At 38.4% G+C, this 13,944-nt stretch overlaps 1 protein-coding gene across 13 annotated transcripts in view; it reads left to right on the top strand.

Moving 5' to 3' along the window:
• The first annotated feature begins 4,032 nt into the window (after nucleotides 1-4,032).
• srcin1a (SRC kinase signaling inhibitor 1a) overlaps nucleotides 4,033-13,944 on the top strand; it is a 109,628-nt gene continuing 99,716 nt past the window's right edge. For 4 of the 13 annotated variants that reach the window (XM_032586655.1, XM_032586666.1, XM_032586665.1 and 1 more), the window contains exon 1: nucleotides 5,562-5,813. In XM_032586655.1, the coding sequence (XP_032442546.1) occupies nucleotides 5,738-5,813 (76 nt within the window). In that variant the 5' untranslated portion in view covers nucleotides 5,562-5,737. Of the gene's footprint in view, nucleotides 4,609-5,560; nucleotides 5,814-13,944 lie in introns of those variants that run through there. The other 9 variants (XM_032586658.1, XM_032586653.1, XM_032586652.1 and 6 more) reach the window with 5 other exon arrangements.

The following is a 13,944-nucleotide window of genomic DNA, read 5'->3' as shown; positions in this document are numbered from 1 at the left end:
CGGCACTTTTACATATTCGGGGTACTTATTGGTTTTTGTGCTAAGCTAACTGTGTGCTAATTAGCAAGTAGCTGTGTGGGGATGGAGCACGAGGAGAGGTGGTCATTTAAAGTAAAGCACTTGTGTTTTACAACAAAGGAAAATAGAAACTATAACAGACTAATGTGTTCTAAAGTAAAACAGGTGCGTATCGTCTTGTTTATTGCAGCGTAGTTGATATTTATTATAGAAGTTGCATAATAGTGTTGAAAGTTAGTTTATCAATACATTGTAGTAATTTTTTAAACCTACGTACATTTCAACTTAAGTTGTTTAGTGTGAACCATACAAGTTGCTAAAAGTTACATTAGGAAATAAAACCAAAACAACAATAGAAACCATGTAAATGTTCCACTTCCAACCTGTTCAGGACCTTAAAAAAGTAAAAAGCAAAGCATTTTAACCCTTTATTTTCAATGTTTCCCTCCTCCCCTAAAAGGTGGCACACCATGTGGTTTTATTTATAAATTTATTTACTTAGTTTTCCCTTTTTGAATGTACTTTTACACTGTCTTTTTTTTATTCTACATTTTTAACCACATAATAAAAACCAGCTAGACTACACACAATATAGCTGCTTTTAAGTTCTGCATCTAAAGCAGTTTCTGGCAGTAGTCTGAATTTGGCGTACTAACTCTAAATGTATTTATTTATTATTTCCACAGGGACAGCTGGTGTAAGTGAAAACAACAGAAGCCATGCCACAGAAGGTATTAAAATAGTTAGGTGCTTAAAAGTTGTTTTCTTAATAATTGGAAAACTTTCAGTTTCGGTTTAAATGTCAGATAAAGAGCAATGAGAAAAATGTTTTACTGTACCTAAGATCTGGATTTATAGGACTTAAAAGAATGCCTTATAAAGTAGTCCTTTCAACTTTTCTCCATTTTCTTAAATTACAAGCGATTTAATATGATGGACCAACACAAAGTGTCAAAACACTGTAAAGTATAAGAAGAATTGTGGAAATTTTCATTCTACAATTAAAAGTCGGAAAAACCAAATCATGGATCCTTTTCCTTATGTTTCACAATTATACACGTTGTTGTGTTGGTCTGTCTGTATTGAGGTCTAAATAAAATATGTCAAAAGGTTATGGTTGGAATGCGACATAATCAGAAGTGGTATTTTGAGTGGTCTCTGAGTTGAAGGTTACCCTGACACACATGCATTTTTGCCTGTCATTTCACATGCAGCATTTACATGACTGATTTGCTATGAGAGTCACCTTTGCTGTTTTTCATCCAGCATACACTAAAAAGACCTTTTTGCCCTGCACACCATACTTTATATTAATATATCCAAGGCACACTGTCATTGCCAAATGCACTAACCCCTTTTCATAACCTTAGAAAGCCAAACTCCACTGAAGCGAGTGCAGATCTATTGTGCCAGAGAAAGTGCTGAAAGATTTCTAGGTCAATGAGCTCGCACTACTGAGATGGAGAAGCGGAAGGAGGACAAGGAGGGCAAACTAGGCTCCTACTAGTCTATAGGGACGACCCAAGAATTTCTTCCAGGAACAAAAAATGGTATAATGAAAAATAAATTCAATTTTCAACTCCGCATCCTAATAATTCTCTCTGCAATATAAAGCCAAAAATAAAACTGCAGATTTCATTTCATGAGAAAACTGTTGCAAAGTGGGCTCATCAACTCCCTAAAATTACTTACTCAGCAAGATGCTTCTTAGCAATGAGGTGCTTCCAACTGAGTAAAATGCAGAACCCTGCAAAGCACCAGCCCTACACAGGTCGTGCTGTTATTTCCCTGAGTAATGAGGACAGTAGTCTCACTGTGTGAACTGAGGTTTAATAAGTAATCCATGTCAGTATGTTGTTTATAATCTGAAATGGAAATTAGAAAACATTGATTTTAAAATTATATGTAAATCATCATTACTTTTGTAGTCTGTGGGACACAGACTAAAATATAGACAGTGGATGTGGGGTAAATATCCACAGGCAAAATTCTGGGAGACCACATATACTTTTGTCAACTTTAACTTGCAGACTTTTCTGTTGCAGGTTTTGTTGTCCAGTTTTTGGGATTTTTGGGACAGTCTTCAGCTGACAGGTGGATGCATTCTTTCTTCGAGCCTTTGAACCAGCTGGACATGGTGCTATGTAAGTGACGAGCAGCATGATTATAAATTATTCATGATTCTCATCACTGTAGAGACTATCCGTCTTCTTGTCTCTTTGTATCTCCGACATTTGAACTTCTTAATTCTTTTGCTGCTTTCAACTGTCATTGGAATGGACAATTGCTCCTCATTCCCATTCCATCAAATACTAATTTGTCACAGGCTTTAGTTTTTAGTGTCCTTAGTGTTGACACCATGTCTGCACTGGTTAAAGTAAAATCTGACAACGAAAGCAGGCAATGGCTTGATGATACCTGACAAAGTCCAAATTACATCCTGCAGTGAGAATACGTTGGTGTTATGTATTGAGCTTGTGTATATATTTCTAATATCAAGAGACTGTTTGTTACCAGGGTTTGGAGAATGACATGCATAACATAGTGGACTATTTTTTTTGCTTTGTTTTGTCTTGATCTTTAAACCCATATCCTATATCCTTTATAGGATATGGTTTGAAATTCACTTTGGTATTATCTTGAGAAAACAAGGCATTTCATTTAGTTTGCATAATAATAAAGCTGGTTTTGTCGTGAAAAAGCTTTTAACTACGCCATTGTTGTGAGTTATCAAAGGTAGTTTTTTAGATATAGATTATTATTTCTAGTTATTTAGAATTTGAAGGAATTTTTCTCAGAATTTGCTTGAAGATTATCCAAGAGTCCTATGACAGTATAATAATAAGTATTTTCATCTTTCAAGAAAACAAAGCTCATGTTAACTTCAGGGTTCCAACACAGTCATTTAAGCACAGAGTTTGGCTTAAATGTTCTCCAGATTTGGATACTTATGACAAAGAAAACAGTGCATTGAAAAAAATATTAATTTTTTCTAGACCTCTAGACCCTTCAATCATCTATCTGTCAATCTGTCCATCTTTCTCTCTGTCTGTCAGTTCATCTGTTCATCCAGCCAGTCAACCAAATGTTTAGCAGGAACCAGTTTTAAATCCTGACCACTGTAGAAACATCTGCCATGAAATGACAAGGATTTTGTTGCATCTCTAGTTCTTTATTCTTTTAAAGGAGTGAGAACAAATTTGGCTCTGGAAATGTGCGTAATTTTATTCTGAATAAAATTCTCAAGATACTGTGAGAATCCAGTGTCTTGAGAAAATATCTGCCATATTTTTAAGATGACAGAAAAGTTAATGCATGATCTTAGACCATAGTAGCTTCTGTGGTCGTGTTCAGGAACCAAAATGACTTGCTTGATGTGGGGGAGCTGATGTCGCATTGTTTTCTAAACCTTTCAACCCTTGTTTCAGTGAATTAGCCTGGCTCCTTCTGATTCTTCAAGCAACCTGTAGTGTTTTATCGTCTTTAATATTTTACATTTTATCATAAATTCATGTGAGAGTTGCTGCTTTTTCTAATCAAAGGCCCGTTTGAATAGCGGGTAACATTCTCTAATTAAGGATTCTGATTGTTGGTGTCTGTTGTTGATAGTTTCGCTTCAGCAGGACAGAGTCACTGCCACAGTGATGCTGAGGTTACTCTCCCGTGCTGCCATCCTTTCTGGATCTGTGGTTGCCATGACAATCAGCTCCAACCTCACCTTTGGGCCAGCGCTGCTTCATCATTAGCCGCTGTTATCACAACGGGATATTTCTAATTTTCCTTTCCAATCCTTCTTTTCTCAAATCACCAGCGGAAGCCCTCTCTGATCCTCGCCCTCTATTAATGCTTCAAACGTTTTTCCCCTTTCCTCCTGCAAGCTCTGCCGTAGAGCCCCATGAAGGACCATATTCCTGAACTCCCCTCTGTCACCATATCATGAGATGTGCCTCAGGCATGTAGCAATGCAGTGCAACGCCTGTGTCTTTAAGAAGAGAGAGAGAGTATAATGTCTAGCAAGGAGGAATGAAGAAAGGGAAATGCAAGTGAGATAGAGTGGGTGAGGGAGTGTAAGTTTATCTTTGGGAATAATTTTTTGTCTCATTCTACGGTGTGTGTGTGCAGAGCATCTCTGAACCGGCATGCTCAGTCTTCCAAAAGCTCAAAGAGTACGCCCATCGCTTTCCTCACTCTCTCTCCATCTCTCACTCTCACATGCACACACACACACCCCAACACACCAGCTCTCCCACCTTCACACACACACACACGTGCTCACCCCCACACACGCGCAGTGTTGTCAAAAGCGCCGCTGCTGGACCTTAGCCATCTCGCGAAGGAGGTTCCGGCGGAGGCAAGAGAGAGCCAGAGTGAGACAAAGGAGAGGAGGACGGTAGAAGGCGAGGAACGAATAGGAGAGAAGAGGACCGGCTTGAGGAAGGAGAGACACAGCGCTTTGTGAAGAGGAGAAAGCGAGGAACGGGAGGAGGGAGGAGTGGAAAGGAGGAAAAAAAAGAGGAGGGGGAACAGGAAACGCAATCACTTTCAGCTGCAGCCGTCCGTGTCGCAGCATGGGCAATGCACCATCCCAAGGCATGTTAAACCCTCTCTCTATGCATGTTTATGTAGCAGGTATTTCCTTTGGTTCCGAGTGCCATGCCATCTAACCAGCTGGCTGTCCTCCTGCTACACTCTGTGGAGGCAGGAGGTGGGCGGGGGGGGGGGGGGGGGGGGGGGGGGGGGCTGGGCTAGAGGCTCGTAGAGAGCAGCATCGCCTGAGGAGAGTGATGCTGGTAGATGGTATCAGGTAGTAGGTTAGCAATAAGGTGTAAGGAGTGAGGCTGCTTAATGAAGACCAGGTGGTATGAAAAAAAGAAGAAAAACACTGGGTGGAGGCACCATGTGTGAGAGCAGCAACAAATGGTGGAGGGCAGAAGTAGCACTAGAGAAGCAGGTGGTGTCAGTGGGTGTGATTGTGTGTAAGGAAGAGAGAGGGACTAGTGACAGATTTTTGTTTTTTTATGTGTAGGTAAGAGCAAAGTGTGAGGATTCGTGTAGTGGTTGCAGCTGCTGCTGTCAACCAGATGGAAAACCTTTGGGAATTAAAGTGCTCCAATGGGCATGTGTAGGTGTGAAAAAATAATACAGAAAAGACAAAATAATATTGTGAATTTCAATAGAAAGTAAGGCTTTTTGCCATTTAATAAAAGTGTATTATAAATGGATGAATGGGTGGGTCTATTTTTAAAGAGATGCTCTTGCTTTTCCCCTGGGGACTCAATCCAACCTCTTATCTTCAATCTCCCTTTTTCTTCTTTAATCTTGAAGGAAGTTTTGCAACATTTAAAGGCTTGTTGAAAATTATTTCCTGGACAGAGCCAAGAAAAATCTCAGCAAAATGAGTAAAATTATATTATAGAGGAGGTGTAAACATGTTAGAGTTAAATTTAAGTAAGAATGTGAGACAGTATGCTTAATTCATTGGAAAACCCCTTCACCTAAGACATAATTAGAGGTGAAGTGAAGAGTGAAGACTTTTCAGAGGAAGAGGCAGCATCACATGGTTCAGGGAATTCATCCACATTAATTTCACTCTCTTACTGCTTTCCCTCCCCTCACCTTTTTCCTTCCTCCCCTCCTCTTTCATCCCTTGCTTGCTGCTCACCAAGGGACAGTCTCGTAGCCGGTGTTTAGAAGGGAAGCGAGACAAAAGAGAGAAGTCATGAAAGACGGGGAGAGAATGAAAGGAGGTTCAAAAGAACAGAAGATAAAAAAATGGTTTACTCGTAAATGGACGGGTAAGTTCTGATGCGGAGGTTCAGATTCAGGCAGCCGCAACTTGCTGCTAGTCTAACGGATGTGATCAGCATGGTGTGATTTTGAGATCAACAGTAGAAGAGTAAAAACTTGTCTTCTTGTGGGATTTTTCTGTTTGGTGCTAAATTAGCTTTCTCAATCTTATTTGACTGCAGCAGAGTAGCTATTTTGTAAATTACCTTTTATTGCTATCCAGTTATTTGAGTTATTTCCTCTGGCTGTCTCATTTGTATGTGTAAACGCAGGAAAATCTGTTTGAGCTTCAGATTAGTTGCAGACATGAAGCCTCTTGCAATGTCCGGAGTTGTGTATGTCTGTGTGTGATTCAATTGTGGGTTTTTATATGAATTGTGTCTGTAGTCATTGTCTATCTCAGGAGGATTGAGATGGATTAGCCTGAATATGAACCCTTGGGAGCCTTTTATTCCTAAACATGAACAATTTGGCTGGATGTTCTCTTTCTAGAGAACCACAGCTGTTCAGAATAATTTGCCAGGATGAAAAAAAAGGAGATTTTTAAATCGCTTTGACCTGCTATCATTACTGTTGCTGGCAATTCAAAGTACTAATTGAACATAATGCCGCCAAGGACCAATCTAATTGCATTCAAGCCACCAACAAGGCAGTAATTTGTCAAACCAGTCTCAGCTTTCCCAAGATGGTGAGTGAAGAAATGTGCTGTTTGCATTTGCAAAGCCAGGTTTCCCACTTCCTGTAACTGCAGAAAGGAGCATCTTTGTAGAGCAGTTGGCGATTCAAGGCTGAACCACAGAAGATTTGATTAAGCAGAAGTCGAGCTGTAATCTCAGAACTGGCCCACTGGAGAGCTATTCCTCATCATAATGCTGCCATTGTGCAGAGACTTTAAATCATTTTAGGTTCATGTATCCATGTTCCACCAAGCATGTTCAGCTGAGCTTTATACCAACACGCTTGTGTATCTATTTTCTAATCCCATATCATGGCTATGCCAAATTGATACTTACTAAAGGGCTTGCAAGGGTTGAGATAGGTGTCTTTTAAGCCTGCATGCTTAAAAGATGTCATAACATGTGAAAGGGGAGATCTGTTAGAGACAGGGAACATAGACAGGCTGCACATAGGGTGACCGAGGTCTCTTGGCTAAAATGAGATTTTTTTGAGCTGTTATGTCTTGATTTTGCTGCTGACAACATGTACAACACATTCATTCGGCTGACTGTGAAAGAAAACTCTTTAAAGTTATTTAATATCAGTTCAAGGTTGGTCTTGAATACTGTAAAGGTGTGATTTATCTAGTATGAATGAAAATGGATACCGATTTAGTAATTTTAGGTTTGAAGAAAAGTTGGAGATGATGGTGTATAGTTGGCATGTGGTGTTTTGAAACTAGCTACAGAGCTGGCCTGTTTGTAATCTCATCTTTTCAGGTAATAAAGCAAATACAGGTGATCTGCACTGGGTCACATATCCATCTACCATCAGATATTTATTTGAGATGCAGGGACATGACCTTTATTGATTCATATCCTATTCTTGTCTTTGTTGAAGTCTGTTTATGCTGGATCACACTGCACACAATATGAGTTCCAGGTTCAAATGTTTGTTCACTACCAAACTGTTGGTTTAAGCTATTAATGCAGCTCTTTATTGACCGCAGCACACATCAGATCTCGCTATGATGGTGAAGTCACAGCTTTGTACACATCCACCTGCTTATTCCCCAGGACTGTGCCACACAAAGCCCCATGAATCCTGCCTGCCTGCGATTGGCTAATGATGATGCAATGTTTTATGGCTGAGGAGCTGCATGTTTTAAGGGCATTTTTGAAGTAATTGACCCTACTGGGAAAAAGCGAATGCACATTCGTATTGGTGTTAAATTAAATGAAATAAAGAAATGGTGAAGATGATACACAGATTGAACAATTTTTGTTCTGAGCTCTTTCTTTAAAAAAAGAGCCAAGTTCTTAATGATGGCACGATGAGAAAATCTCTAAGCCAAACCAGCTATTTTTTTTTTACCTCATTGATCATTGATTGTCCTTGCTCTAGGGTATTTTTGCTTGTGTACTGATGGAGGGATACTTCCACAGGTTAGAATTTTTTTCATACAAAATTTATTACTACATATTTTTTTAAAGTCACTGTACTTGTCTTGTACTCAGCAGGGATCCCCTCTAATTGAAACAAATGATGCAAAAATCAAAGATTAAAATCTTTATCAATGGTTTGTACTTTTACTCAGGGGGTCTGAGGCATTTATGATGAGACTCACTGGGCTGCAGTAGTAAGCAGCACCAGCAAGCTCTCAAGGTCATTAATGATTTAGTGGTTTTAATATTACATGGATTTATCAAAGAAACTTCTCTCCATGCCACAGCTATGTTCATTGTAGTTTGATTGCTATGCACAACAATAATCAATATACAGTGTGTTGTTTCATAGTCTATCAAATTGGTAAGCATGTAAATCTTTGAAGTAATTTTAATTAATTCTCAAAAATTTTCAGGAAGGGAATGCTACTGTATATATTATTTTAACATTTTCAGGGCACAGACTGATATTTTATTGTTTATAAAATTGGGAGCAGTTAAATGTCACAGTTTATTTTCACCCTTATTAATGTAGAAGGGACAAAATATTTGGAGATGTAGTAAGCATTACTTTGGCAAAAAAGGTTATCTCAGTCTTTTTTTTATTTTTAAGTGCAGAAAATAACAGAAATGGACAGGTTTTTTCATGGCATCTCGCATTTTAGCACCACCAGAGGAGTAGATGAGGTTGCCATTTAAACTGTACGGTAGTTGTCTGAATCTCAGAAGGATTTAATTATCTTTCAATACCCAAATTTATTCTGTTAAGATGAGCAAGCACCTTTTTATGTTGCTTTTTATGAAATAAAATCCTCTGACTTACACACATTTCCATTTGTCGTATGCATTGTCGTATGCAATGTAGAAACTCTTGTTTTTACATTTGTGTAAAAGCTTTTTGGCTTTTTAATCTATAAACACATCAAACATACTTAAATATTAATAAACATCAAAATAATAAATTGTATTCTACTTTTAAAGCAACCAAAGTGAGCTTTAAGACCAGAATAAAAACACATCAAACAGGCAGTCAAGGGTCAAGTTTAAGAGGATATTGGGAGTGTTTTTTTTTTGTATATCCAGAGATTAAGTTTTGCAAAGGTTGACAGGAAGAGGATTATAGAAGTTTGAGATTTAGTGACTAACAGCTCTGCCACCTAAAGTATCCATTCCTGTGTGGCAGATGGAGAGTAGTCCAGTTCCAGTCGATCTGAGAATCTCAAATTAAATGTAGGGATAAAAGAGGTCAAAGGGGCACCGAGGTGTAAGGCAGTGACAGGATTTGTAGGTGAGAAGTAGAATTTAGTGACAGATCTGAGATCCAACTGGAAGGCAGTGTTGCTGAATCAGACCTGGAGTGATGTGTTGCCAAGGTTTGGTGTGGGTGAGAAACCTGGCAGCTGAGGTTTGGATCTGCTGGACCATTTCCAGAGCGTCATTAGGTAACCCAAACAGACACTGTTGCAGTTTTCCGGATGAGAGTTTATGAAAAAAGTTTTCTTTTAGTATAGAAATGATGGCCAAAGGCTTCAGATGGAAAAAGTTGTTGCTCTATAGGAAGTCAAGGCTAATCAAAGGTCGAAAACTTATTACCATCTATAGATAGAACCTGTGAGATATTGTAAGAGTGCATGTAAAGGTTGCCATTTGCATTTTATACTGTATAGCAGGCGTGGGTTGGTATTGTATCTCACAGTATTATAATATTGAGTAAAAATATGATTTAAGTGTATCTGAGTATTAACACAAACATGTATTACTTGATGTAAGTTATTTTGCTTAAATCAGATATGCCCACTGCTAAAATAATATAATTTTGATTAAAAAGCTTATGAAGCCATGACTTTGTCTGGGCTTCTCCAAATTGCTTTGAGGCGTGTAAATCTTAGAATATGCAACTTTCTGACTGAATCTTTCTCTTTGTTATTATAAAATGATACAATCTTGACTGACCTAAAACAGGAAAAGTTTGGTCTGACTTAATGTTGATGATGAAAGCATGCCTGTATTCAACTCTGTAGTTTTTCATTGAGTATTTTGTAACATCTACACCGAAAAGAGGACGGCTCCTGTGGATTATTCTACTAAATGAAAGACAGGAGAGTTAAGTAGAAAAGTATGGAATAACAAGCAAGAGCAAAATAGAAAATATAAAAGGGATATGTTGCTTTGTGTATTATTTATGTTAAGCTATAATGGAAACATGGATCTCAAACTGGTCTTTCAAGTTTTACAGATGCCAGGTTAAAGTTGGAACCCCCATCTTTTGTCATATGGACACGATGGACACGGATATTATGTATCCCCATATCTTAATCAAAGCACAGCAAGATGGTGAACATCTATGTCATTAAAAAACAACACACAGCATGATATGCATCATTTCATGAGCTCTGGGAAAACAACACTCCTAATTGTTGACATTGCCTGCTTCGTGTTTTGTGGTGTCACATCTTCTGTTTTAAGACTCCAGGACTTTGTCACTCAGTAAAATCATCACTACTTCCTCAATATTTAGCTACCCACCAGACCTATTCAGTTGGCTAATCCAAATGTGATTCTGGGGACATTTGCAGAAACAGCTGATGCTGAATTAATTTCTTGCCAACGCCAGGAAGAAAGAAAAGTGTTGGAAGACTTCATATAACAGATTTGATAAAAACTTTTGGATCTGTATTGGTGTACTGACATAAATAAAAGCTCATAATTGTCCTCCAGCTGTTGTCCTCTGCAGGGGTATAATCACCTCCTGTCAGATGGTGGTGTTTGTAAACTAATCAGGTTAGATGGTCTTTCCCTCTATAGCTGCTAATTTGGCTGGAACTGATTTTTTATATTTTGAAATAGAGAAGATATTTACTCCATGAACAATTATGGAAGGTTCTGACATTTCAGTACTATTGATGAGAACAATATTTACCTCCCTGCCCACACAGCTATGTTTTTGCTGCAGTAGCCTGATGAAACATCTAGTTGCTCATAAAACTTCCATCTAAAATCCCTAAAATAAATGTCTGATATGTGAACATTCTCTGTTGTGAAACTAAGTTGTTACAGCAATACTTTGTGCTGCAGAGAGAGGAAATAAACATGTTTGCAAGTAGAGCTGTTGTTTTTTTTTTATGACAAGTTAATGAGAGCACCAAATCCAGGCTTATTACAGCAAATTCTACTTTTCCATTTTTCTTTTTTTAAAAACATATATTGTGATAATGCTGCCTGGAAGTAAATAGAATACATCTCAGCACTATTTGAATGCAGTTTCTCTGTTCTTCTGTGAGGATATTTGGCACAATTCAGATCAATCAGTGAAAATTGAGACGATAACAAGCAGAATATCCAGATTTAGCTGGCAAAAAAGTGGTCATTTTATCTCAAAGCTAAAGCATTTTTGCATCAATTAATAAGCAGCTTCTGCCTAATTGAGGTCTTTGGATAACTTTGGCTCTGCAGAGGTTGGAAGGAAAAACCAAGCGGAATGATTGAAATCAAACACAATGGTGAAATTCAGACTTCACCACACATGTGAGACTGCTTATTGTCTCCTCTCCTTCCATCATCCACTCAGCCCGTGGCAATCAGCGTGCTGATTGACAGCAACCACAACAATCCTGTTGCCAGTATTTTAAGGCCGGCAGTGACTTCTTACTCATTTGTTTTCAGCCAGATTGCTGTAACTGAATGAAGATGTCAACTTTCAGTGCCGCCCTGTAGCAAAGTAAGTCTTTAAAGGGTGTTTACGTGAAGATGTTTTTGAAGATGTTTCGGAGAATTTTATCTTAAAAAAATGCAAGACATCTAACCACAATCTCTACATTTGATACCAAGCTGCACTGTAAAATGTAATTGCCCTTTGCTTCTACAATAGAGTGCATCTAACTTTGCTATGTCTTTGAGTAAGCACATCCGGTGCTCATTTTTTAAGATTGTAACAGGCACGTTGTATAGTTAAAGCGGTTCTGCAGGGATGCTTTTAACCTTTTTAACTAATCATGGGTTGTTGCAACAGTTGTCTTTGGGTTGCGCCTTGAGATTTAACGCACATCTTCCGTCAGAGTGATATAGTCTGTTACATCTTTTTGGCATCGGTTTGGCTTCCTAATTGCTTTTTCTTACTCATGCAAACCCCATGCAAGACTAGAAAATTAGACACAATTCCCAGTACAACATGAAGCCACTCCCATGCCATGTTATCAGACACACACTTGCAATTTCATGCAATTTAGTGGAAGAGCAGCTGCTATATTTAGATTGTTTTACATTGTGTTTCAGTTGGATTTGCATTACAGTTTCTAGGTTTGCAGGAGTAGTGTTTGCTTATACTGTTACTGTATGTGTTATTGATTTTTGGCTTTTACTGATTGATTTAAACTTTAGCTTTTTTCTGTAATTAATTTTTCAGTGAGACTGCAAAGAGAAAAAGGTGAAGCAATTTCAGGATAGAAGTAAGGCACAGTGCCTTGTGAAAGTGTTCAGACCCCTTGAATAATTTTTCACAAGACAATCTAAAGCTGAATTGTATCTAATCAAAATTTTACATCATATGCCATTTCAATCTAGTGCATATTTGCCAGGTTAAAGCAAAATTTGTTGTATTTTGATTATTTTTAATTGTTCCTTGGCTCAAAATGGAAAAACACAGATTGGATTTACCAAATGAACACAGATTTATGGAAATAAGTCTGTGCTCAGCCCCTCCAGAATAATTCTACAACCACCACTTTTGAAGTATGTTTCCACCTGCTGGAACATCTAAATTTCCCCCAAGCTTAGTCAGATAGATTGATGGACAGCATCTGTGAGCATGTCTTTCAATTCTTGCAATAGATTACTGAATTGAATTGGGGTGTGGGATTTGATTGGACCATTCTAACACACAAATACTGTATTTGCAGGGTTGTTGCCTGCTGGAAAGTGAACCTCTGCCCTACTCAAAAGTCTCAGCAGCTTTTCTTTCATGCTCTGCATTTAGCTCTTCCAACTTCTCATCAACTCTGACTGGCTTCACTATTCCTGATGAGAAAAGCATCCCTACTTCATGATGATGCCACCACCTTATTTAGCAGTGAGAATCGAGGTTATTCTCACTGCTAAATAACCTCAATTTAAAAAAAAAGTGTGTTTTGGATGAACACACTTTCATCCAAAAGTGTGTTCCTTAATCCCACTCTCCAACAAAGACCAGATCAGTGAAGTTCACTACTACTCGTTGTCATGTCAACAAATTGTCCCACCAGAGCTGGGGATTTCTGCAGCTCATCTAGAGTTACAACGGGCTACTTTTCTGCTTCTCTGATTAATGTTCTCCTTTCCCACCCTATTAGTTAAGAGGTCTGTGATGTCTTGGCAACTTTCCTCCACACTTATGTTATTTTATTATTTAACTCTTAAACAAAACTGCTCCTGCCACATCTGGTGTGCTCCTTGGTTCTGCACAATGTATCAGTTTTCCCTACGACCTCTGAAGTTATGTGTGGTAGGCATTATTGTATTTGTATGCATTTGTACCTTGTTATGCCAAGCTTTTCTTCAGAGGTTTCATGTGAGCCTCACCTGGTGTTTTGTTGCACCTGAAATAGCACTGCTCATGTTCTCTGTTTGTAACATTCAGTGGAAATGGGGCACATAGTATCGGATGCATCTGTTTCTTCTGTGCATGGGCTGGCAGTGAGTTAAACAAAGGAGATTGTGTTGCACTTTTTTATTTCCCACTAGGTTGTGTTTTATTACACCAGCAAATCTGTGGTTATTATTAAACATTTAAGATCAGTTGACAAGTTTAAAGCTTTTAAGGGAAGCTGAGCGGATTCCTTTTAGAATATTTTGGATTCTGAAAGAGGGGAGAATTTAACTGAGCTTAAATTTCTCTACCTCTAGGCATTTCTGGCATCTGTTATTTCACAGAGCTTGAGTGCTGGTGAACTGCGAAGAACTAAAAATCTTGAAAGGGGAAAACAGCTTGAACCAAAAATTTCCCCAGAAGAAAGGGGGAAAAGTTGAACTTGGAAGACGGAGAGGAAATAAAGCAAAGTGTGAG

This window comes from Xiphophorus hellerii, chromosome 16 (assembly GCF_003331165.1).
Source record: "Xiphophorus hellerii strain 12219 chromosome 16, Xiphophorus_hellerii-4.1, whole genome shotgun sequence".
Lineage (NCBI taxonomy): Eukaryota > Metazoa > Chordata > Actinopteri > Cyprinodontiformes > Poeciliidae > Xiphophorus > Xiphophorus hellerii.
This window is presented reverse-complemented; position numbering and strand designations above follow the sequence as displayed.